The sequence below is a fragment of the Pleurodeles waltl genome, chromosome 5 (genome assembly GCF_031143425.1).
Source record: "Pleurodeles waltl isolate 20211129_DDA chromosome 5, aPleWal1.hap1.20221129, whole genome shotgun sequence".
In the NCBI taxonomy this organism is placed as follows: Eukaryota; Metazoa; Chordata; class Amphibia; order Caudata; family Salamandridae; genus Pleurodeles; species Pleurodeles waltl.
The window spans coordinates 681886112-681911730 of NC_090444.1; the positions used below are offsets into that span (position 1 = coordinate 681886112).

Genomic DNA, 25619 nt, shown 5'->3' on the forward strand with positions numbered 1-25619 from the left:
TTCCATTTTCTCTTTGGTAGCTCAGATATCTTTTGCTTTGACCTGAACATCAATTAGGGTCCCTGCAGATAGATGCTTCGCATGTCAGATTCTGCCATTGCAGCCAGAGTTTCAGAGAAGCAAAAGGCAGCCCAAGAAGCTGGGAGGAAGCAGAGTTTTCTCTAAGAGATTTTTGGGATACAGGTTTTTTTTTTTTAACTTGTTAATTACTGTGTAGAAAATGAGCTAAAAATAAATGTGAGAAAGACAGAGATGATGATGTTCAGTATAAAAATATGGACAGTAGGGAATTAACAAGTATTTAAAACCGAATATAATAAAACACCATTTACCGCTTGCGCCAAGCATGTGGTACATGTTCCTTTATTAGGGCCAATTATTTTCCTCAACGGGATTGAAACATGCAGAACTAGACCTGGTACTACGTGGTTTGCATGTTATTTCCCATTCCTAAGGAAACAATTGGTAATCTCTCTTAACTCATGGGGTGATACCAACTGGAACTGTAAGTTTTGGCCACTGTATCTCCTGGCAGATTAAACAGGGAACTCAGAATGAATCCCTAAGTGTTTTAAGTGCTAATCTTTCCACTTTATTAAATATGAACATCTATAATTAATTTCATAGCATCCATTTCCAGTGTTAAATATCCAGAAATGTGTCAATGACACCATTGGGTACAGCTGGCAAAAATGTGATTTAGGTTTCAGTTGGAGTACTATGAGTTTCTATATTTAAGACCATTGCTATTGTTTCAATATCAGGACTCCCGTCATCTCAGATACTCATATAAATTTGTATATTCATTACATCAGTGATAGATATATTCACTGAGATCTCCAAGTGTTACTTTGAGCCATTGTCTTGGTCACATAATATTTGCTGGTTTTTAATTTCCTCACAAACTTCTATACATCTACCTGGAGGTCCAGTGTGTTCTATAAGAAGTTGGTGAACATAAAATACTTTTATTAGGAACACTAATCTCAATTTCTGATATTGATCTATCAATAGATTTGTTACTAGAGCCACAGAATAAATTGTCCTCTCTTGTCTTTGTCATGAATCTTCAGTGGTAGAGTTGCTTTCTGAAGCTCTACTCTAGATGATGCTTCAAATGATGCATCATATTGTGAGCACATTAATTAATTCTTCCCGTCTTATGATCTTTAAAGTATCTTTTGAATGTCTGACTTATTCTTGTCCTGATAATCCTGTAGCATGTATAATTCTTCACATGGGATTTTGTTATTCTTTTTGTGTTGCTTCTTCTAGAGCTATGTCAGTTATCTGTTTCTCTATGTCCTCTAAAGGTTTCTTTGTTTGGTCGTTGGCTTGATCAGTCAGTGGGTGCTTCATTTATCTTGAACTTATAAAATGATGGGATGCGCCGAACTCCAGAGTGGGACTAAATATCCCAGATTGCTTTGTGGCCATTTTCACCAGCACCTGCATCCACTTGATGAGACCAACAAGCTATATAAAGCGCGTGGGGACACTTCGCAGTGCGCGGGCGAATCCCAGGCCAAGGGTGGGCCCGTCCATGCCTGTTGGAGCCCAGAGGAGGCTGGGCTGGACCACCCCCCTAACATGTATCTCCAAGTATGCTTTGCTGACTCTCTCCTTTTTATTATTGTATCATCCTGCAGGTTGTATCATTGAACTAACTTTTTGCAGAACACTTATCCACTAATTACAGTCCTTTGATGGGTAAAAGGAAAGCAACAGAGGGTGGAGCAGGAGTGGTGTTAAGAACCAAGCGGAAAAGTCATAAGCATGCAGCTAATAACTGTGTTATGGACAGAATTGACAACCTTCTGGGTCAATGTGAAGAAAGCTTAACCTCTTCCCCGGACAGTGGCTACAACGAAACTGGAGGCGAGTGCTCCCCAGTCAGGAAGGGGGTGGGTCACAAGAAAATTGCTGACATATTTGGAAAACATAGCCAACAGGTCACAGCCTCAGTAGGGCAGGGGAGGGTAGGAATGTCATCACCCACGCTCCCTCATTAGATGTGAATGAGTCATCACTAGATCTTATTAACACTCTTGAGTGTACCTATCAATATCCCAGACCCAAATGACGACCCCGATCCATGCATCAGGGTGGGTGACGTAATGTGAATATAGCCCAGACAAATGCAGTACATCTTATGCATACAAGATTTAAAGAGCGAGGTGTCGGAACTCAAGTCTATGTTTAATTCCTTAATCGCAATATTCAAGCAGCTGATTCCTTCAGATGCCACGGCCATCATGAATCTTATCTGTAGCCCGATGCCAAACCCGGCAGGTACCCCGATGAAGTTGCTCAAATTTGCCAGCGACTAGTTCTGCTGGCCAACCTTTGACGAGTGCTAAGATCAAGAACTCTTATTAGACTCCCCCACACAACAGCTTAGGCGCAGGAAAGGTATCTGGTGTCTGTTATCAAATCCCTAAATCTACGAGTGACACTCCCTAAATGCACTGCACAGCCTGCCATTGACCGGTCCCATCTTAATAACACTGCTCTAACGGTCAACGTTCCCAAACTACACCCACTGGCACAAAGGGAATGGGGAGATTCTGTCAGAAATAAGGCAGTTAACTGGATTCGCCATGTGAGAGGCTGCTACTCTGTAATACGTGAGGATATAGGTGATGCAGTCAGAAGACCTGACCCAGACACACAGTTTGATATGCTATAGTTGACATTTAGGGACAGGAGCATGGTGGATAATCTGGTGGCCCTAGATGCAAGGACAAGTGCCCTAGGGCAATCCTGTGTCCAGTTCAAATACTTTACGCTGCCTGCGCACTATGGGGTGCACCCTACCCATTGTCCAGCAGGTAACCTATGGGCGCTTAGTGAGAATGATTGACTTGAAGTACCATCTAAAACATGTGCTGAACTACCCTCTGACTCATATAAAACAACTGTCCCTGGTCTGGCTGTAGTTCCCAACATTGACACCACAAGCACCCACACTCCTCTTCCCAACAGATCCCATCAGACCGCCCAGGACCCATTGCACAACCTTGATAACATTGTACTTTCCTTTCCTGGTGAACATAACTTGCCCATCCAGGAACAGACAGCTAAGCGTGAGAACACCATAACTATCCCATAGATAGATACCGCCAGTCAACCCAGGACCCATCGGGCAATAGTGATAACAAACCCCCTCCCCTCAACCAACTCCACCTGACAAACCAACGTCTGGTTGCTAACCCTTCAACTTTCTCATCAGTGGACAGGGCAGCCCCTCTAATAACTGGGGTACGACTTGTCTCATGGAATGTGACAGGTTTGAGATCTGTCCTCCCCCTCCCGTCCTTTACCTCCTTTATTGAGGGACATGACATATGTCTTCTCCAGGAGACATAGTCGATTGATCCACTTTTTGGGACTAGCTACTCAAATTCTCACATCCCTGCTTTGCCCAGTACCAGGGGTAGGCCTTCCAGGGGCTTAACCATTTGGGCTAGAACATCACTAAACTGTCACTTATCACTGCTATCCGTTGATTCCCCCTACCTATTAGGTCTTCGCCTATCATTTTGGGCAGACACAGTTGTGATCATTTTCAACATCTATACTAGAGGGGTCAGAGGGATCGGCTCTCCAAAACCCTCTGTGTTCTAGAGCCATTTTTGCTAAATTGTCCCTGGCTTCACAAAATCATTATGGCAGGTGACTTCATTGTCACCTTTGAACCTCTTGACTGGGATGTTCCTGGGTTTTTCCACGAGGAGGATCGGGCATGGCCTATCCCTGCCTTGGATATCCCGCCCATCAAAAGGTGGACGCAGGCTGCTGCCCAGGTGAAATCATTGACCGTGGAATTTGGACTCAGGGCACTTAACGGTAGGACTAAATCTGACACAAAGGGTTGCCATACATATAACAAAGTCAACCACACTAGCAGAATTGCTTATTGTCTAGTCGACATAGGATTATGGCACCTAGTCATCGACATGGTAGTCATTGAGAAATCTGAAAGCGACCATAGCCCTCTTTCAGTGCATATGTTTGCTTTGTGTAACCACTTGTCCATGATTAACACCCGAGTAACAGCACAAGAGGGAATTAGTCTGGTTAATGACAAACGTCACCTAAAATGGAATAAGTTTTTGGCTCAACCAATGCTCATTAATGCTGCTAAAAACACCTTGAAAACCACATTGATGGGTTTAGAGGCAGATCCCGCAATCCCCAACTAGAAAATAAGCTTAACTCACACCTCATGCTTTGAGGGCATGGCAGCCCACTTCTCAGCAGATATAGGTCCTGATGGCAAGAGGCTCAAGGGTAGGCATCGCTGTTTTAATAAAGAGTGTCGGTCCTCAAACAAGTACTTAATCCAAGCTATTAAATCTAAGGGTGTAAACGCCATTCGCTCAGCTAGAAAGTTTTACAAATCAGCTGTATGTTAAGCCAAGTGTGAACAAGATGACAAGTGGTGGGCTGCACTTAATGACGCTGCACGAGAGAGTAACTGTAGTTAGTTCTGGTCCTTGGCAGCGCTCGGCCCAGGAAATAGCGCACTGAACATTACAACTAATGTAGCTCCAAAGGACTGGCAAGACCATTTTAGTGGGTTGTACTCCTATGACCATGATAGTATAACCTCTGAACATAAGGACTCTTGCTCTAATATCATTCTAACACCCACCCCACCAGTGCAGCAGCTGTTCTCCCATGCGGATATACCATATTCCTTAGGTACTCTAAAGCGTGGTAGGGCATCTGGCTCGGATGGAGTTCCAGCAGACTTATTTTTAGCTGGCATTGAAATCTGGTCAAGATATATCACCATCATATTGAATGCAATAGCATCTAGGGCGCCAATCCCTGACTCCTGGAAGGGTTCCATTTTAGTCTGGATTTTTCAAAAGGTTGACAGAGCCCTCCCCTGTAATTATAGGCCAATTAGCTTAATAGACTGTGTGCAGAAAGTGTTTTGTCACTGCCTTTTGGGCAAGCTTCAAGACTGGATGGCTGAACACAACATTCTTAGACCTATTCAGGAAGGTTTTCATAAAAAAATACCCACCATTGAGCAAGCCCTGAGGTTTTTGCTTTTATACTGGCAGACAATTTTAATTGGCAAAGGGAATCCGTATGCTGCCTTTGTGGGCCTGAAATCAGCATTCAATCTAGTACTCCGTAACAAGTTGTGGGAAGTTCTTTCCATAATGGGAATCCCAGAGCACATTAATTTGGCTTCATGAGGGTAATTATGCATGTGTCAGGTGGGATGACAAGGGGCAGCTAATTGACAGAATCCAGGTGTCAAGTGGTGTACCGCAAGGGTGTGTCCTTGCCCCCACCTTTTTGTACATTAATGTTATTGTCCCCCCACTACTCAGAATGGAGGCTGATGCACCATCACTAGGCACACAAATAATTCCAGTCTTGCTCTTGCAGATGATACACTCCTGATATCCAAGACACCATGCGGATTACGGAAACTCCTCGTGTGCTTTGAGGAATTTTGTTCCATGCGGGAACTTGAAATCCATGCCTCCAAAACTAAATAAATGACGCTCAATCCCCACAGATCCTTCAGAGGGAAGTTTATCCTCAAGGGTAATCCACTTGAAAAGGTGGGCACATTTAGTTACCTGGGCCTAATGTTAACTGAAAACATGTGTTGGAAATCACATATTACAAAGCAGGCACTAAAACTAAAGCAAACAACAGGGGTTTTAATAAAGGATTTTAATCTCTCGCACACCAAACCAATATGCCTTGCAATCCAGATATAGGAAGCCAAGGCTGTGAGCTCGGCTCGTTGCAGGGCTGAACTATGGGGCTATGCCAAAGCCCAAGAAATAACAATCTCTGAAAATAATTTCCTAAGAAATATCGTGTCCCTCCCGCCAAGCACTCCACTGTACCCCCTTTTTAAGGACCTAGGTATGAAACACATTGGTCCACCTGCGTCCCCTTTTGTGCGAGCGGCGCCTTTGGACTACCCCAGAGCTTACTTACTTTACTGTAGCCCTGCAGGTCATTTTAGAAGCTGGCCACTCTCACAGTATCGCCTGGCTCAGGCACATCAATAGGTTACTGTATTTGCTTAGGCTTAGAGAACTCTGGGACTCTCCAACAACAGCCTCCTTTCCATCAAAAATCGACCTCAAAAAATTGTATTGGCAAACAGTAGACTCTGAAGATCTTGGGGTTGCACTTCACTCCACACTATCATGTGAATTTGCCAACCTAAAAGAGAAGTGCAAATACAAGGCCTTCTGGGACATCATCACAGTGCCTAGAAAAAGGAAATTGTACGTCCGGTTCCGCATAGGCACCTTGCCACTAAGATCACTTACCAGTCGCTGGTCATATGAAGAAACAAACCATCTGCCCGGCTTGCAAAGCACCTGTTGAAAACCTCCCTCATGTTTTATTTGTCTTCCCTGCATATGCTGCCTGTCACAGGAAATGGTTGGCCCCAGCTTGGGAGTCCGCAAGTCCGACATAGCCTTTTGAATTCTCAGATCAGACACTCCCTCAACGTTAGTGATTGCTGTTGCCAAGTTCCTTGGGGCTAGTTGGATTGTTAGAGGAAAACTTTTATCTGTATAATGGTTTTAGTAAGAATGTATCAATTTACTCTGAGAGTGCATGTCATTTTATTATTTTTATGTAGTTACATGTACTGTACATATTCTGTATAACCTTGTTTATTTATTTATTGCTGCTATGTGTTTTTATGGCCCCTGTGGCCGAAATAAAGTTTCTTGACTGACAAAATGATGTTTTCTCCATTTTTCTACATGTGTTGTGTCCAAATTATCAACTGCTGGGAAACTGTTTATTCTCATTTCTAAGCACTTGAATTTATATTCCTTAGGCACCTCTGTCCTTTGGTATTTGTGATAAATTAGTTTAAGGTGATGTCGAAAATTGCATGAGCTGTGAATGTCACTCTTGAAATATAACTTTATTTAATGATACCTTGAATATTATGCTTGAAAGTTCATTTTTGTAGTTCAGATGATGGTCGAATCAGGCTGTTACAAATGTCCTTTGAATTATCTGTTCAATTTCAGAAAAACAAACTGATGCAACCAAAGATGTGGTAGTGCCTTCTACAATAAAGACTCAAACTTCAGCAAAACTGGAGAATGTGGTTGTTGAAATAAAGCCCCCCTCATCTCATGCTGCTCGCCCAGCGCCGGCGCTGGTTCCGCACAGACCTCCACCACAAATTCCCAGTGTGAAGAAACCAGAGGCCATGCAAAGGATTGGGATCAAATGTGAAAAAGTAAGACAATGAAGTGCTTTGCTTTGGTTATCTTGATGTGCGAAATCCATCAATTAAAAAATCAATTACATTTTGTATGGCTTTTACAATAAGGTTGCTTTAGGAGGAAATTTTGACTGTAGTCACTTAGGAATCCACGATGGACTACAGTGTCTTTTTTTTTTTTCCTTTTCGTTAGATTCTCCAAACCCAGAATTCTTTATGCTTACTAGGGGTGGGTGAAAAATTCCATTCCCCCAGCAGAGTTCGCAAAGTTATGCCCACTCTGCAGTCTGCTTGGAGCATGGAGTTCCAACAAAACTCTACTAACCACCATGTGACAGAGTTTTTTCTTGTGCCCGGCTGGCCAAAGTTAAGTTGGCGAGCGCAAGCGAGAATTTGAATCCCTTAGTGCAATTTTCAGCCCAGAATGCCTCCTGGTGCAAGTTCTCAATGTAAGCGGTTGCCGCAGACACCATCTGTTCGCATTGAGAAAGCTGCCACTCGAGTATAGAATCTAGTTAAGTGCCAAAAAGAAGCAGCGCCCTCTGGCAAGTCACATGGTGTCGTTGACACTGATTTGCCCAAATTCCGCTCTGTCCGTGGAACTCGGCAGAATCTTGCGGATTTTTTCTGAAACTGTGGAATTCTGTGAAGTGAAACTCGAGTTCCACCAAAACCTAATGCTTACTCTTACCCGTTGTGTACCTCATACTGCAACTACTATTAAAGCAAATAAGCAGGAAAACACCGGACAATATTTTCTCTATGACTTGTTTCTATTGCTTGCAGCATTTCACAGCCCTTTCCTTCAGAAAAATAAAAAAAAACGTCACACGGTATGACTCCTGCCTCTGGTACCGAGGACCTAGCCAAGGCAGCTGTCTGTTCAAAATAGAAAAGCTTTGTTGCTGCCTACACAGATTAAGGGAAGACGTTTGCCTCCATCATGTTAAAGACCAACTGCATTGCTTGCCCACCACTGTACAATGCTATATAACTAACTAGCTGACCTTACAGAACAAGTCTTGTTGGCTACAAACAGCTGTGTCAACAGTCAGCCTACTGAAAAACTACCCAGCTGATGTTAGAGATTAGCATTTTCTGGGATTCAAAAACTAGAATTTCCCATCCCCAGTCTTCTGAGTGGTGCAGGGGTGCCCCCACCGCAAGGTGGCGGAGCAATAATACTAGCCCTCAGTTGAGTACTGCTGCTCCGCAGCACAACTCTCATGATCCAAATGCCTTATTGGTTTGCACTTTTTCAGACAGATAATACAAAAAGATGTGGTAATTGCCTCTGTGGCCCTGCCCTCCACCTGAGCCCTGTGTCCCTTCTGAATTCAGATGGAATCACACTTACCATTGTTGCCTTGAAAAAATGAAATCCTCGGAGAGAACTACATTCCCCCAAAAGCAGATCATCGTTGCTTGTCTCTTTTTTTAATAATCTTTATTAATGCATTTACATTAAAACAGTCATGCATGCAATGGAATATAGTATCGGAAACAACTGTGACAGTTCTTTTATAGTTCCAAGAATATGCTTACATTTTAATAAATTGTCCCTCATGTGTGAATGCCTTTATTTCAATAGTGTTGTGAAGCTTCTCTTCCTGCCACCCATGATACATCCTGTCCTTGATCCAAGGATATGCCATATATTCCCTCTCGATGTTCTGTGTACCTTACAGATCCAAACCGGGAGTTTCCTGGGCACCCATAGAGGCATCACCGGTTGCTCCCCATTCAGGCTTCTGATCCTCCTCCTGGGCCCATACCGCCTCGAAGGCCATCAGTATCTCTCCCCACACATGAAGGTCTTCAGTGACATGTGTCTCTACGGGAAAACCTAATGTGAGCTTCCTCTGCCAGAGCATTCTATGGTGTCTTTCACTCACCTTTCTGGTACTGGCCCCCGAGTACCCAGTCATTCCATGGCAATTTTTTGTTTTGCCAATAGAATTGCTAACTGTAGGAATTCGTATTCCATCTAGGGCATTTTTGTAATGTCTAGCAGACACTCACTAGGGGAGGGGTCAAGTAGGAGCTGTTCCACCACCTCCCACCAGTACGCCATCAGGGGGAGCCGCACTGCCACACTCTTATGTAAGAAGGTAGCTCGCCCCCGCCCCCACTGAGGGCATGCAGCTAATCGGCCCCTATAAATTGGGTGTGAGGTATGTGCGGTGGAAATAAATAAAAACTGAATTAATTTGAGCCTGGTGTTCCTGGAACTTCCTCGAACCAGCGAACACGTCATTTTCTATTCATCTGTAAGTTGGCCTCCACAGGTCATCCCTCCAGGCTGCCGAGGCTACTAGCTGTCGTTTGGGCCTGTCCACTTCTTTGAAGGCTTTTTACACCCAGGATGTCAAATGTCCTCTTTCTCCCATGCCCATGGATGCTTGCCGGACGTCCGATTGTGGGGGCGTGCCAGAGAACTCCTTCCAAATCTCCCTAGCAGGATGCAATTTTGCATTTTGTAGGTATATGCCCTGGCTAAGGCTGAAAGCCTCTTGTGCCTCCTGGTAGGAGGCAAAGTGCTGTCCTGTGCTTTTTGGGGTGTACAAATGTCCACTGACAGCACAGCGTCTCTGATACCTCAATCGTGTGTGTCTTTTGAAAATCCTGTGTTTCTCATTTGCATCCAGGCCTTCGAAATCCGTCTCTTTCACACACCTCAGTGTCTGTGATCTTTCTCTCTCTGCTGTTGCATCTCTTACACCTACCTATTTATTTCATCTCTCCCTCACATGTTTGCCTTTACGCTCTTGTTCTGCAACTATTGTGCACTTGATCCCCTCTGTTTCTGTGCCTTCGATCTCTTTCACAGCCCAGCTTTTAATCGATCGCCTTTTTTTACCTATCATTTCAGCCACCTATCTGCTTTTGTTCTGCCTCACTTTTTTGATTTCTCTAATGTGTGGGACTTCGTTCTAAGGTCTTTCTCTTTTTGTATTTTGCTCTTGGCCGTAGAACATTCTATTCCTGTCTTTTCCTCAACGTCGATCTTTGCTGGGTGGGGTAGTGGGAATCACATCTGGACATCTTCCTTCCTGTCTGAGGGACAAAGGCTGTGATTAGAACAGTCTAGAAAATGAGCAGCTACGAACCATGATCTCTGTTCCTCTCCAAAGACCCAGATTTCTTGTTTAATTGTTACCTGTTTTTTTACCACTTCAGCCAAAGAAAATGCAACTGTAGCAACCAACCAAAATTTAACTTTTTTTAAAATATAAATCATGTTTACTAGGTTTCAAGTGCATCGAGAGCAGTCAGTCCCATTGACTTCGTTATGCATCATAAATTTGCTGATTAGTAGCTATGCAGCATTGCGTTTTGTAATATTGTACGCTTCCTTGCAAAACCAGTTATTTAGAATAAACCAAAAAAACATCAAATCAAACCAACAACATACGGAGTCCATGTGCTTAAGATTGAAATATCCCGGAATCATATCATTATTCCCATATCAAATACATTGTTGGATGCGTTAGAAAGGCGCTTCTGCTGTTCCAGAGGGTATTGCAGGCTTAAATTGTCTAGGGCAATTTAATGTGACTGGACTGGCTTGTAGTGCACCACGTAGTCCGGTGTAGAAGTATTTATGTAGTGGAAGTTGAGGTATGACCTTGTTCCCCTTTATCCACAAAGACAGCACTGACTTCGTTCCTCATGGAAACCAATGGTTTCCTTTGCAATCCCCTTCTATTCTCGCCATTGAGGGCAGCACTTTCACCAAGATTACCATTTTCGATTTGGAAAGAGACGTGTTCAGTCATTGCTACATCATGGAAGCGCTTATATCACATGAGGGTGTCCCACTCCTTTTCTGTGGTTTGAAAGGATTACAGATGGAGGTAATCAGTCAGATTACAAAGTTTTTAATCGGTCTATTAAATCAACAAAGTAGTACCTACCATCTATTAAAACCAAAGTAAACTTACCATCGTCAGAGTATCATTATTGTATACCACGACCACTTAGGATCTAGTTTGTCACAGCTAGTCCACATTGGAGGCCACCTTTTCAGGATAAATAATTTCTATTTATATGCATCGTACGTAAATTCATTTCATGTCAATATCCCGAAGCTCTGGCATAGATCGGCGTCTCATGCACAAATAATGAGTAACTTTGATTTTAACCTTACATATCTTATTTTAATGTTTGTGTTTATTAGTCGAGATATGTATTTATTTTGAAATATCTGCATTCACTTACATCATCCAGTTCTTTCATTTGTGTGTACTGTGCGAGGAATGATGTGCTGCAGCTTGCTACTAGTCACTGTCCAGAAAAAAGCCCTTGCAGTTACTTTAAAGGTGCCCATTGAACCTAATGCCTTCTTTCTTTTTCTCAGTCTCTGCCTACAGAACAGCAGCATGATGCCTTTGTGGAGGCTCCTGCAGAGCATCGTCCTAAAGAGTCTGAAGGGGCAAAACCTCCTAAAGTGGCACCCATCCCCAAACCTAGAACATTATTGCCACCTCCGAAAGTTAAAGAAGAGTCTGTAAGGAAATTCAATGATGACATGCAGACTGCACAGAGCCACATTCATGAGGACTTCACAGGGAAGGATAGCACAGCCCTTACCCCGAAGGTACCACCGCGAAGGAAAAAGTCTGCACCCGCTGCTTTCCACCTTCAAGTGCTACAGAGCCAACCGGGCTTGTTGCTTAGAGATGTATCATTGGACTCCACCCCGTACAACCATAACAATAATAACAACGGAGAGATTCTGGTGGATACGAGCACTAGCAGCTCGGTGACAGACGGGTGTAATGTTGTACTTCACACTCTGGCACCAATACCAGCTGCCAACCAGGCGCTTGCATTTGAGAGCAGGTGGTTTCCTGATGACATAGACCTCTTGGACTTTGACTCCAAGGTGTCTTTAGTGCAACCTTCCGTCGAGCATCATTTCAGCGAATGGGTCACTTTCAACGAAGAGAAATGCACTGATACACTGGCAAAGGAAAGCAGTGAAATGCCTGGTCAAGAGATGGACAATAATTCTTTTACAGGCACAAACTTCGGTTAGCAAGTATATTTTATCAATATTTTGTAAACTATTTATCTACAGGAACTCATGTTGTACTTGCACTTCTAGAAGAGCTTAGGCTTTACAAAGAAACGATTCTATTAGAATCTTTATATGAACAGGGACAGCTTGGCTGGGAGAAAATGTTAGAAGGCCATACAAAGAAAACCACATTTTTCTAAACTGTTCCTGTTCTTAACAAAGTCTTATTTTTTTATCTGTGTCAAAATAAAATGAATTTATTTCACTTGTAAACGTGTTTATTTTCTTGTGTCCTTGAACACTGTTTAGGAAGCAGTTGAACTCTACGCTACAGTTGTAATATTTGAACAATACAATTAAAATATGCATGTAAACTTAATGGTTTTTAGCCGTGCTAAATAGCAGTGGCATTTAGCAAATATAGGCTCAGCCTTCCATCTTTTGATGGTTGGAAGTACCTTCATATTAAAGGTAATAACAGCTACTGTTGTTTAACTCTGAAATAGCAAAATTCAATATTAAGGGCTATGTAAATACATTATTAGTGTGTGGAGGTAATTTGTATGCAAATATTAACAGCATTTTGTGGGTTCCCTGTGCTCATACATGCTACTGGAGCCAGGAAATTCCATTCGACACAACTCTGGTTCATCCAGCCGTGCCGCCTATAAAGAAAGGATGCCACACAATAATTTGAGCATTTGCATGTTTTGATGTCTCTAATTGCTCACATTCCTACTGCCTGTGAGTAAGGCAGACCCCCAACCCCCGATCTCATGTGATTTAAACAGCACAGTGTGTTTTCTCATCTTCACCCTCCTGTAACCTGGCAATTCAGTCAGGCAAAGCAGCCAAACAACACCCAAAGAAACCAGCACGTAGCGCGAAAACATAAAATGAAAGCACATAAAGAAGCTGTAGTCAATGAAAGCTATTCAACTCATTGAGCACCCTGTAGATTTCTGGTCACAACTACAACTACTTGTAATCCTGTTTATTCTAGAATAAAAATCTCAGGATTAAAAGTCCCAGAAAGCAAAGCAAAAGAACTTGCCCCTGGACTGGATAAGCTACTCACACATGGAACGGGAAACGTGGGAGTTCTGTTGGACAGACCTGTGAAATCAAACTTCAGATGTTTTCAAATTGTGTTTAGCAAATGGAACAGCATTTCTCATATAGTAGCTCTATGGGTTGTGTAACTACTACAGAGTTATAAATTAGCAGAATTTAACCTTTTCTCCTGTTGAGAATCTTGGAGTGAGACCTGCTGAGCAGGCAGCAAAAGCACCTGTTTTAGTATTGACTACTGTAAGTTGGCAGGACATAATTGTTTATTAGTTCGATGGAAGCACACCAAGATTACGACTCCAAGAATGCACTTATTTGTATGTTGCAGCTTAGGAGTGAACCACGATGCTTGGCAGGCATGCAGTGCGTGTGTGCTCTGTGTAAATTACCTTTATGCAACAGAATCACCAGAAAATGACATGAGATGAAAGAAAATGACTGCCATGAAGAAGACATAGGCCCTCATTACGACCTTCGTGGTGGGTGATAAAGAGGCGGTAGTACCGCCAACAGGCTGGCAGTAAGTACTACCAAATTATGACCATGGCGGTGATAACTTCCATACACAGCCAATGTACCACACCAACCGCCAGGGCAGAAACAACAGCCACCACGGTGGTAGCCGCCAACAGCCAGGTGGAAGACAAAGTACCGCCCACTATATTTTGACCCTGCAAACCACCACCTTTTCCTGGGCGGTACTAATGCCAACAAAAGCCTGGCGGAAACACAGCTCAGAAGTGAAAGGACTCACCATTGGAGACACAGGACAGAACCACGCCGCCATGGAACCCGAACTGCATGTTTTCCCACTGATCTTATACGTTATGCTACACCTGGAACACCAATGACGACGACGATGAGTACAGCCACCTATCCCACAAGGGAGGGTGGAAGGAAAACAAGATTGACACACACACGCACAACACACACCTGACACACACACACACCATACACACAACCAGCTGCACAAGAAAAACAATTTGGCCCTGAAAAATGGCAGAATAATGCAAGGACAACAGGGATTGACTAAAGTGATTGTAATCAGATCAACATCAAAATTAATAATTTGTTTTGTGAATGAAACAGATATGTACATATGTACACAAAGGGACACTGCCAAATCCAAGGTTCAAAGGGCCCACGTGGCCACAGGGCCCAGTCCAACTCGAATACTAGCCAACACTGCAGGGGCATCACTTTGCAAATAGGCAGGCACCTTGGGGGGGGGGGCACCTCAGCCGGATACAGGAAGAAGCCCACCGGTTCTGGAGGGGGCAACATACCCATTGCTTTGTCCTGGGGAGTGCAAGGCCACAGTCTCGAGTCGGTGTCTTTCCCACTGGTTCTAGAGGGGGCAACATGCCCATTGCTTTATCCTGGGGAGTGCAAGGCCACAGTCTCTCGAGTGGGTGTCTTTCCCACTGGTTCTGGAGAAGGCAACAAGCCCATTGCTTTGTCCTGGGGAGTGCAAGGCCACAGTCTCTTGAGTGGCTCTGGAGGAGGCAGCCCGCACAGTAGCCCCTGGAGGGTGGACTACATGGCATACACCGGCGGTGATGGCTGCATGGTGATGGTGGTTGGAGGAGGCTCCTGGGCCACCCCTGCACTCACTGATGGCTGCATGGTGGTGGTGGTTGGAGGAGGCTCCTGGGCAGCCCCTGCACTTGCTGATGGCTGCACAACCACAGCTGGAGGAGGGGGCCCCGTGACAGCTGGTGGTGATGGCAGTGTTAGCCTGACAGCTTCTGCTGGCGTAGAGTGCCTGGTCTCCTCCTGTTCAGGGTCGGGGATCGCTTACCCTTCCTGGCATGGGTGGATGGGCTCTTCCCCTCTCTGCCTGGTGGTGCAGGCTCCTTCCCATTCCTCACAGCTGGCGCAGACTCCTTCCCCTTCCTCACAGCTGGTGCAGGCTCCTTCCTCTTCCTCCCAGCTGGTGTAGGGTCCTTCCCCTTCCTCACAGCTGGTGCAGGACTCTTCCCTTTCATCCCTAGTGATGGTGGCTCCTTCCCCTTTAGTGTCGTAGGTCTGGTATTCTTACCACCACGAGTAGGTGGTGCTAACACTGTCCCCGTGGACTGTTTGGTTGTGGTGCTGGGCTGTGTCCTTGGTACCCTGCCCATACATGCAGGACTTGAGGGGTAGGGAAGATGTCAATTTGGGAAAGGAAAAGCTTATTAGGGACGTTGGGGCGGGAGGAGGGAGGAGTAATGGGAGTGGAGGATCAGGGAGTGGTTGTTGGAGGTGTATGTCTGCTGGATGTGGGTGTAGGTGCATGGGCTGTATGCTGATGTGAGGTGGATGGCTGTTGGGTGTGAGTGCTTGCGTTTGTGTCCTTTAGGAGGGGGGGGGCACAGACACGGGGGGAGAGGACACAGGGGACACATGCATGGATGTTGTGGAGGTGTCTGCCAGTGAGGTGTGTGTTCTGCTTGGTGTGGTGATGCTGATAGTGGATGTAGATGTAGTGCATGCAGGTGTGAGTGTGGATGTAACTGGGAGGGAGGTGCAGGAGGAGACAGTGGAGGCTGTGGATGTTGTTGTGTCTGCAACGGTATGGTGTTTGTGTGAATGCCTGTGGGATGAAGTGTGGTGCATGTGTTTGCCTGTGCCACACTCAGGTATTGCCTTGTGTGCATGCTCGTCTATTTGTGTGTTTGGGATGGGTTGGGGTTGAGAATGGGACTGGGAAGTGGTAGCTGGAGGGGGACGGTAGAAAAAGGGACAATGGCTGCCATCAGAGAGGAGGTCAGAGCCTGAATCAATCTCTGTTGGGCTGCCAAACCACCGTGAATGCCCTACTGGAATGCATTGCATTGCTGCATCTGGGATGCCAGCCCCTGGATGGCATTCACAATAGTTGACTGCCCCACAGAGATGGATCTCAGGAGGTCAATAGCTTGCTCACTCAGGGCAGCAGGGCTCACTGGGGCAGGGCCTGAGGTGCCTGGGGTGAAGGAGATGCCCACCCTCAAGGATGAGTGGGCACAGGCAACTCGCTGAGGGGCTACTAAGAGGGCAGTGCTGGTACAGGGGGTGGCGGCTGTACCTGCAGCTGGGGTGGTCACAGAGGTGTCCACCACCACCAGGGAGCCCCTATCAGAGGAGCTATCAGAGTCTGTGTTGTCCCCTCCAGTCTCCGCCGTCGTGCTCCCCTCGCCCTCCGTCCCACTTGTTCCCTCGACGTCGGTGGACTTCCTCCAGGGTCTTATGGGATGCAGCTCCCTCTGTCGACAGGGCCTCTGCTCCTCCGCCAAATGATGCTAATGCACACGAGGACAGGATGACAAAACAAGAAAGGGGGGAGAGAGAGAGACAAAGGATACACTGGGTCAATGTCAGCACCAACACCACCCTCCCACACAGGGAGCAGGCCTACGCCATATGCATTGCACTACCAGTGAAATGGCTAGTCACCAAGGCATGAAGAGGAGCACACACTGCCAACTGCATCACACGTGGGACCCAAGCAGCCCTGCCTAGAAGTGAATACTAACAAGCTAGGTTCCCTGTGTTTGCCATGCAACCATTACCCTTCAGAGGACCTACGCTGCTATGTCTGGCCTGGCCTTAGGGGCACCCACTAACACACAACCACCACCCGGATACCACCCCACCAGCCATAAATTGTAATTATACCCACTGTACTCACCCCCTTGTGGCTGCTGTGACTCCCTCAAGCACCCATCCAGCTCAGGGTAGGCCACCGCCAGTATGCGGGCCATCAGGGGGGTCAGGGTCCGACGGGCACCCCTTCCTCGGGAGGCCATCCCCAGCTGGGCCTCCACAGTCTTCCATGCCCAGCGTCTCAAGTCTTCCCAACGTTTGCGACAGTGGGTGATCCGCCTGCCATAGACCCCCAGGGTCCGCATGTCCTTGGCGATGGCACAACATAATCCCTTCTTTTGATGGGTGTTGTCCTGCAGAGGTAAAACATAGAGGAGAACTCCATTAGACAAACTGCCTAGCCTGTCACACACATGGCCCACCATACCCGATCCCATCACCATTGCAACACACTTAGGCCAGCTCACAACATGTACACTGCCAACAGAAAATACTCCCACCCACCCTTACACGATGCCTTCACACACATCTCCATGCATCCATGCCACAAGCATTGTGCCCACAGTGTACTCACCTGTTGGTCTGGAGGCCCATAGAGTAGTCCGTACTGGGGTAGGACCCCATCCACCAGTCGCTCAACTCCTCAGAAGTGAAGTCCTATCGATAATTGCTGCGTCACAGGATAAATAGGCACATTCTTTTAAATTCCACTGTCCCAAAACATGATTGCACAATGTGGACTGCTGTTGTGGTATAGTTGTTCAAATTGTGGCTGCCTACTCGCTCTTGTGTCCCTTAGATACCTACCACTGCGGATGAATAGGACATGGAGACATACCCCAGTGTACAGACCCCTGGTGGACTTAGCTGCACTGGAGGACAGGCACAATATACTCACCTATAGACTGGGCAGGGCCACAATCACAGAGCTGTGTGCCCAGTGAGAGCCTGACCTGATATCAGCTATCCGTCATCCCACTGGGATGCCCCCTCTTGTGCATGTTCTATCAGTGCTTCATTTCCTGGCAACTAGTTCTTTCCAAGTGACAGTGGGATTGGTAGCAGGAATGTCACAGCCAATGTTCTCAATCGTGCTGGCAAGAGTCTTGTCCGCCCTAGTAAAACACATGTGTAGCTACATTGCTTTCCCCCAGGTGGAAGATTTAGCCGCTGTGAAGGCAGGATTTTATGCAATGGTACATATCCCCAATATTATTGGGGCGACGGATGGTACACATATTGCGTTTGTCCCCATATCCCCAATATTATTGGGGCGACTGATGGTACACATATTGCGTTTGTCCCCTCCAGCAGAATGAACAGGTGTACAGGAATTGTAAGGTTTCCATTCCATGAATGTGCAGATGGTGTGCCTGGTGGACCAGTACATCTCCCACATCAATGCTAAATATCCAGGGTCGGTGCATGATGCCGTTGTCCTGAGGAAAAGCAGCATCCCAAATGTGATTGCCCAACTACAGAGGCACAAGGTGTGGCTTATAGGTGATCCTAGGTCCCCATCCAGTGTATGTTGGTGTATGCCTATGCTGTTGGCCAAATAGGATAGTGTGTGTGGTTAAATGTTGTCCCTCAGTACTTGCAGGTGACTCTGGCTACCCAAATCTATTGTGGCTGCTGACCTGTGTGAGGAATGCCAGGACAAGGGCTGAAGAACGTTATAATGAGGCACATGGGCGAACCAGAAGGATGATTGAGAGAACCTTTGGCCTCCTGAAGGCCAGCTTCAGGTGCCTCCATCTGACAGGTGGATCCCTGTGCTACTCACCCAAGACGGTCTGCCAGATAGTAGTGGCATGCTGCATGTTGCACAACCTGGCCCTCAGGCGCCATGTACCTTTTCTGCAGGAGGAGGAGACTGGAGATGCCCCTGTGGCAGCAGTGGACCCTGAGGACAGTGAGGATGAGGAGGCAGAGGATGAGGATGTGGACAACAGAACATTAGTGATCCGTCAATACTTCCAATGACACAGGTGAGACAGTGAAACTTCACATTTCGATGACTATTGGTGTCCTCTGTGTGACATTGGCATGCTGCCATTACCCACTTGTTTTCTCTACTTACTGTCACCTATGGATTGTCATTTTACAGATGTTGGTGATAGGACAACAATGTTTTGATGTGATCACAACAGCCAGCAAGGTCATTCATTCTATGCTCTCACTGTGTACAGTTCATTTGCAATGGATGTAGCTGTTTCAATTAATACAAATTTGCAATACATGAAATACTAGTAGTCGAAGTTTGTCCAAGGGTGTTTATTGTAGTACTAAGCTATTGAGGGGAAAGTGCAATGGAATGGGATGATGATGGAGGAAAGTCCAGGGTATTGTTCCAGTCTGTTTGTAGCACAGGTGCAGTGTCCAAAGGGGACGTAGGAAGGGGAGCAATGGCAGTTAAAGGTGGACAAGATGACTGAGTGGGGCACAAGGGGGACAATAGGGAGAGTCTTATTTCCTGGTGGTGGTCTTGGCAAGTGTCTCTGGCTTCGGTCTCTCTTGACATTTACACCCCGTCACCCTCTGGAAGAACGCAAGGACAAAATGAAATGATTGTAACGAGTGTAATCATCAAAAAATCAGATAGTCCAAAATTTAAATCATCACTATATACAAATATGTACACCAACTACACAAGCCCGGATAGTAATGAAATCTTTGTCCGTGGACCAGTGGTCCCAAAATGCATGGGCGAAGCCCACACCTGATACCTGACTCGAAACGGAGAGAGCACTGCTGGGACATCAGATTGAAAATAAACAGGCACCTCAGGGGAGAGGGGGGGGGGGCACCTCAGCCAGATGAACAGACGACACCACTGCTCCACGAGGGGGCTCCATGCCCACAGTTTGGTCCTGGGGAGTGCAAAGCCACAGTCTCTCAAGTCTCTCCAGTGGGTGGTTTGCCCACTTCTTTATCCTGGGAGTGCTAAGCCACAGTCTCTCAAGTGGATGCCATTCTCCACTGGTTCTGGAGGGGGCATTGTGCCCAGAGTGCTTCATCCTGCCAAGGACTGGGGTAGTGGTGGGGGCGTGGCCTGACGCCGATGGCAGAGGAAGCCTCTCCGTGAGGCTCCTGCCAGCGATCCCCACTCTGGTCCAGCCTGAAAAGCAGTGGACCCCCAACCCGCCCCATTGCCTGGCTGCAAGTGCGAAGGGGTCCCGAGGCTCATTTTGAGGGGCCCGATCCCGGAGGGAAGAGAGTTTCTGGGCCGAATTGGCGGCCGACGGAGTGCCGCGGAAAAAAATAATAAAAAAATGGCGGCCGCGATCTGAACGGCGTCCCCGGCGGCAGACGATCCACTAAAGCAACTCCCTGATCCTTTCCAGCTCACCCCTCTGGGAGACAGGAAGTACAAGGGGATCTGGTGGTTCCCTCTGGGGACCCACGCCGACGAACAGTGGGGCCCAGCACTGCGTCTGTGCTCGGATAAGGACCGCGGAGCACACACAACATGGCATCCGGCACCCGAGGGAAGAACCGAGTGGATCACGGTGAGAGGCGATAATTCCGGGGTTCCCCCAGAGCTCCTTTGGCAGCTCCCCTCTGAGGACGACTGATCACAGTCTGCACGGCAACGCCGGGGGGTACTTCTGGGGAGGCTCGACTCCATGGACCGCCTGAGGTGAGCTGGAACGAGGAGGGCGAAGTCAGCGGCTTGATGGGGCGAACCTGGCCTGCACTGGAGCACGGTGCATACGGCCCCCCTCTACAGAGGTCCCCCTAGATGCGCAGCGCTACATACAGGAGAGCGCAGGGGGCCCCAAGACACTGGATGGGAGTCATGCATGCTTGAAGGCGCCCTCCACGAACGGCGAGGCTGCTTGGCTCGACAGGTCCACACCCTGACTGGGAGGAGAGAGAGTATCCTGTCTACCTGGCGTGAGGTGTCCCCCAGGGGTTCTTAGCGGCCTAGAGTGCGGAGTGCGGCTGGCACTGGAAGGCGATAAACCTCTTACACGTGTACCGAGCGCCAGAAACAGCAATTCTCTAATAAAAGTTTGGTGATCCCTCTGGCAGTGCAGTATACAGCGCTGTGGTGGGAGAGTAGATGTCCAGAGCCCACCGACCAGACGGAGTTGGAGCCATACCCCAGAAAATGGGTAAAGCCGGTCGCCGGAGGGACATAGAACAAAAAGGTGGGTCCTCAGCTGAGGCACAGGCAGACCCGCCTGAACCCAGGAATGGCACTTCAGGAGAGGGTCGGAACGACCCCACACTTCAAGATGTCCTACAAGCTATAACGGCTTCCCGTGTAGCACTGGAGGGGAAAATCGACGCTTTGGCCACGGATCTCACAGTACTGCGAGACGATCACTGCCGCCTGGCCGAAAAGGTGTCCACCACCGACAGACAACTTAAAGAGCTTCTTCCGGAGGTCAAGGATGCCACTAAGTCTACACAGCAGCTGGAGACCAGGATCAGGGCCCTGGAATTAAGGGCCGAAGATGCGGAAAATAGATCGCGACGCAATAACATACGGGTGATTGGTATGCCTGAAAGTGTTCCACAAACTGGCCTGGCGGAGTTCCTCGAGCGGTGGCTCCGAGAGGATTTAGCGGGCCATGGACTTTCTCCTTTTTTTGCGATTGAGAGGGCACATAGAGTTCCGACGCGTCCTCCCCCTCCGGGAGCCCCCCGCGACCTATAATAGCCAGGCTTCTTCATTACCGAGATAGGGATTACCTGTTGCATCAAAGCAGGACCATAGGGGATCGCACAATGGACAATCACACGGTTCGTATCTTCCCAGACTTCTCCCGGGAAGTACAGAAACAACGGGCCACCTTCAGAGCTGCAAAACAGAAACTGCGCCAATTGGGTCTACAATATGGCATGCTGTTCCCGGCGAAGCTTAGGGTAGTGACCAAAGACAGTACACAGTTTTTCACTACGGCGGAGGAGGTATGGCAATGGCTTGATCTGCTTCCACATGAGGGGAATGGTCCTCCGGCACAGGGCCCTGAGCATGGACGGAGGAGAGGGGCTAAACGCAACGCGGCCCGTATAGTAAATAGTCCTTCCCCTGTGGAGATGCAAACTGAGAGGCGAAAAGCCATGGAGGCAGCAGCTTCATTGAGCGGCTCTGATCGCGGATCCCAAGTACAGACTGCTGCGGACTGTGAACCATCTGATTCGGACCATGAATCCGAGACTTCCCAAGTATACGACAGATCGGGCCCGGCCATAACACCGGGCACTTCTGACTGTATCATATGAGAGTCCTCCCATCGAACTACACTTGCGCCAGTTGTCCTAGTAATGAGAGCCTCCCCTGGCAGACACCGTGGTGGCCGGTGAGGTGGGAGTACTAGCTGTCACTATGGCGGTCGTACCTGCCAGATGGATGAGATCTGGGTCCACAAGTACTACTATATCTTGCAATCCGGTAGTGGGGATTAGAGCGATGGCCCACTCCTTTTGTGATCTAGGAGTTACCCCACTTTCGATAATCTAGTTGACATTTCGCGAAGTTTGGATGAGAGCCGTTCAAACTTTTGTCCTGGGGAAGGGGAGTTGGGATGTTAATTGTTGGGGCTTGTTTAGGGGGAGTGATGAGTGGTGGTTGTTTTACACTGGTCTGCTGATGTTATATAATGTGAGAGTAGGGATCCTCGTGGTATATGCTAGCCCTGCATGGGGTATGTCACAGATGGGGATTGAAACACAGTTATGGCGTCGTTAGGCACTTATACATTTCTCTCATGGAATGTACGGGGCATGCACACAATGTCTAAGAGATATAAGGTATTCTCACATTTACAGCGGAGGGGGATTCAGATTGCGTTGCTCCAAGAAACACATTTAACCCAGGCTGAAGGGCTAGCACTGCAGAAAAGGTGGAGGGGCCAGGCATACTATACCTCTTATTCTGCATTCGCCAGGGGTGCCTTGATATGGATCAGAGCCGGGGTTCCATTCCAGTTATTAGACACGCTCATAGACCCTGAGGGACGTTTTGTAGCAATCCGGGGTCGATTGGAGGGAAGAGATCTAGCGTTGATCAATGTCTATGCCCCGAACTGGGACCAGGGTGAGTTCTTTACACGCTTATCGGGCCTCCTAGCCACCTATTTGCAGTTCCCCCTAGTGATGGGGGGCGACTTTAATTATGTGGCCGATCCCTCCAGAGATCGCTCCCACCCTCCGTTACATGATTCCCCTCTGATGAGAGTAGCAGGGCTATTCTCCTCCTGGCAGGCGAGTTGGGGGCTGGTGGATGTCTGGAGACGACTACACCCAGAGACCAGAGACTATTCCTTCTTCTCCCCCTGGCATGAGCTCCATGTCCGCTTGGATGTGTTTTTCTGCTCCCCAGACATTTTCCCTCAGGTGCATAATGTTGAATACCTGACCCGCACAATCTCTGATCATAACCCTCTATTACTAGAGTTACGCTGGGGTTCTCCCCCTTCCCGCATCCCCACCTGGCGGCTGAAGACTGAGTCCCTAGAAGACGCACCCTTTCGGGAGGAGCTAAGACACCATATTACCCACTACTTTGTAGATAACGAGGCTTCGACCAATAACCCATTGATTGAATGGGATGCTTTTAAAGTGGTGGTGCGTGGGCGCTGTATTGCGGGAGCGGTGGGGGTCCGAAGGACTCTACTTAGGGACACTGAACAAGCGGAGAGTGAGCTGCGAGAGATGGAGAAAAAAAGGCCTGAAAATCCGCTCCTTCAACCTACTATCTTAGAGCTTAGAGCAACGGTCGCTGACTGTGTGGAGCGTCTTCGATGCTTTGACTACCAAAACTATATCACACGAGCACACGGGGAGAGAGACAAAGCGGGTCGGATGTTAGCTTGGGTAGTGTCTCAAACGCATAAGACATCACCTATCCTGGAAATTATATCGGAGTGTGGGAATCCCCTTCACGGGCAGGAGCAAATTAACTCTCACCTCATGACCTTTTACGAACGATTATATAAAAGCACTCTTCGTCCTGACGGTAACTCCACCGATAGTTATGTATCTAGACTGCAGTTGCAGACACTACCACCAGACGCTGCGACACAACTTGAGGGCGCCATTACACAACCAGAGATTCGGAGGGCCATTAGTGAACTATCGAGGGGAAAGACTCCGGGGACAGATGGTCTCCCTATCAAATTCTATGCCACGTATATAGATTTTTTAGCTCCTAGGCTTGAGATTCTATATCAATCCGCCAGAGACCGGGGAATTTTACCGGCAACAGCGAGGGAGGCAGTAATAGTGCCCTTGCTTAAACCTGGGAAAAATCCTGCGGAAGCTGGGGCATGCAGACCTTTATCCATGCTGACCCTGGATTTCAAGATCCTCAGCAAGGTTCTGGCCTCTAGGCTGCTCCCCCACATGGCAACACTAATACATACTGACCAGGCAGGGTTCATCCCGGGGCGCAACACAGCGGATAACATACGCAGATTTATAGCGGTCATGAACGATCGAAAATCGACTAGCCCAGCCCCTGGAGTGCTCGCAGTCGATATAGAAAAGGCCTTTGATAGCTTGGAGTGGGCTTTCCTTTATACAGTGATGTCCCGCCTTCGTTTCGGACCTGAATACATTGCCTGGGTCAGATTGTTGTATACTGAGCCCACTGCTAGGGTACGGACAGGACGGATTATATCCTGACCTTATGTCGTTGAGCGGGGTACCAGACAGGGGTGTCCCCTATCGCCGCTGCTATTTGCACTGGCTATGGAGCCATTAGCAGCCGCAGCGCGCGGTGGTGGTGGGGGTCCCGGCATAGTGGCAGGGGGTAAGAGACATCAAATAGCGTTGTATGCGGATGATCTGTTGATCTTCTTAGACGATGTACACAGAGACCTTCCCCGGACCCAACAGTTGCTTTCGCAGTTTGGTGAGCTTTCTGGACTTCGGGTGAATTGGGGCAAGACCGGCCTGTTTCCTTTGAACGCTACTGTAACCCCACCATTAGAGTTGGGAAATGTCCAGTGGGTTCCAAGATGCCTCTCATACTTGGGGGTCAAGATTTTCCATGACCCACAGGATATAATAGACAGCAATATTGGAGGCTCATTGCGTTCCCTCCGTTCCAACATGGCTTTCTGGCAAACCTTACCTCTATCTGTAGCGGGGAGGGTAGCCATCCTTAAAATGGTGGTGTTGCCTCGCCTCCTGTATCACTTCACGGTCCTGCCAGTATGGATTCCTAAGGCCATATTTGCAGAACTAGAATCCATGGTCATAGCCTTTATCTGGGGGGGTGGACGGAAGCGAGTGGCTCTGGCCAAACTTCAGAGGCGGTCCACAGACGGAGGTCTAGCAGTCCCAGACTTTGAGGCTTACTACTTGGCAGCGCAGCTCCAGTGGTTGGAGCAGTGGATAGCCAACAGAGCAGCGACAGGGTTGGGGGTAAAGGCATTTACTCCCCCAGAGACTAGATTATACGAACTGTTGTTGGGGTGTCCGGGTATTGGGACGCATGATTCCCTTGAATTTAAAGTCCTTGCGCGCTGTTGGTGGAGCTTTTTGCGTAAACTTAAAGTAAAGGCCCCTTACTCCCCTGACCTACCCCTCTTGTCTCTAAGAGCTTTGCCCCATCGGGGTGACTGGGGTGGACTCCAGTCCTGGGTGGAGGCCGGGATACAGACGGTAGGAGCACTATTTAAGGAGGGGACACTGATGCCGTTTGAAGTCCTTCGGACACAATTCGGTCTACAGGGAGGGCACTTCTTATTATAT

At 47.7% G+C, this 25619-nt stretch overlaps 1 protein-coding gene across 2 annotated transcripts in view; it reads left to right on the forward strand.

Annotated features, from left to right (window-relative positions):
* Positions 1-12539, forward strand: part of SYNJ2 (synaptojanin 2) — a 494632-nt gene extending 482093 nt beyond the window's left edge. The window contains exons 26-27 of one of the 2 annotated variants that reach the window (XM_069234571.1): positions 7044-7258; positions 11604-12539. In XM_069234571.1, coding sequence (XP_069090672.1) covers positions 7044-7258; positions 11604-12284 — 896 coding nt within the window. In that variant the 3' untranslated portion in view covers positions 12285-12539. The remainder of the gene's footprint in view (positions 1-7043; positions 7259-11603) is intronic. The other variant, XM_069234573.1, reaches the window with a different exon arrangement.
* The last annotated feature ends 13080 nt before the right edge of the window (positions 12540-25619 follow it).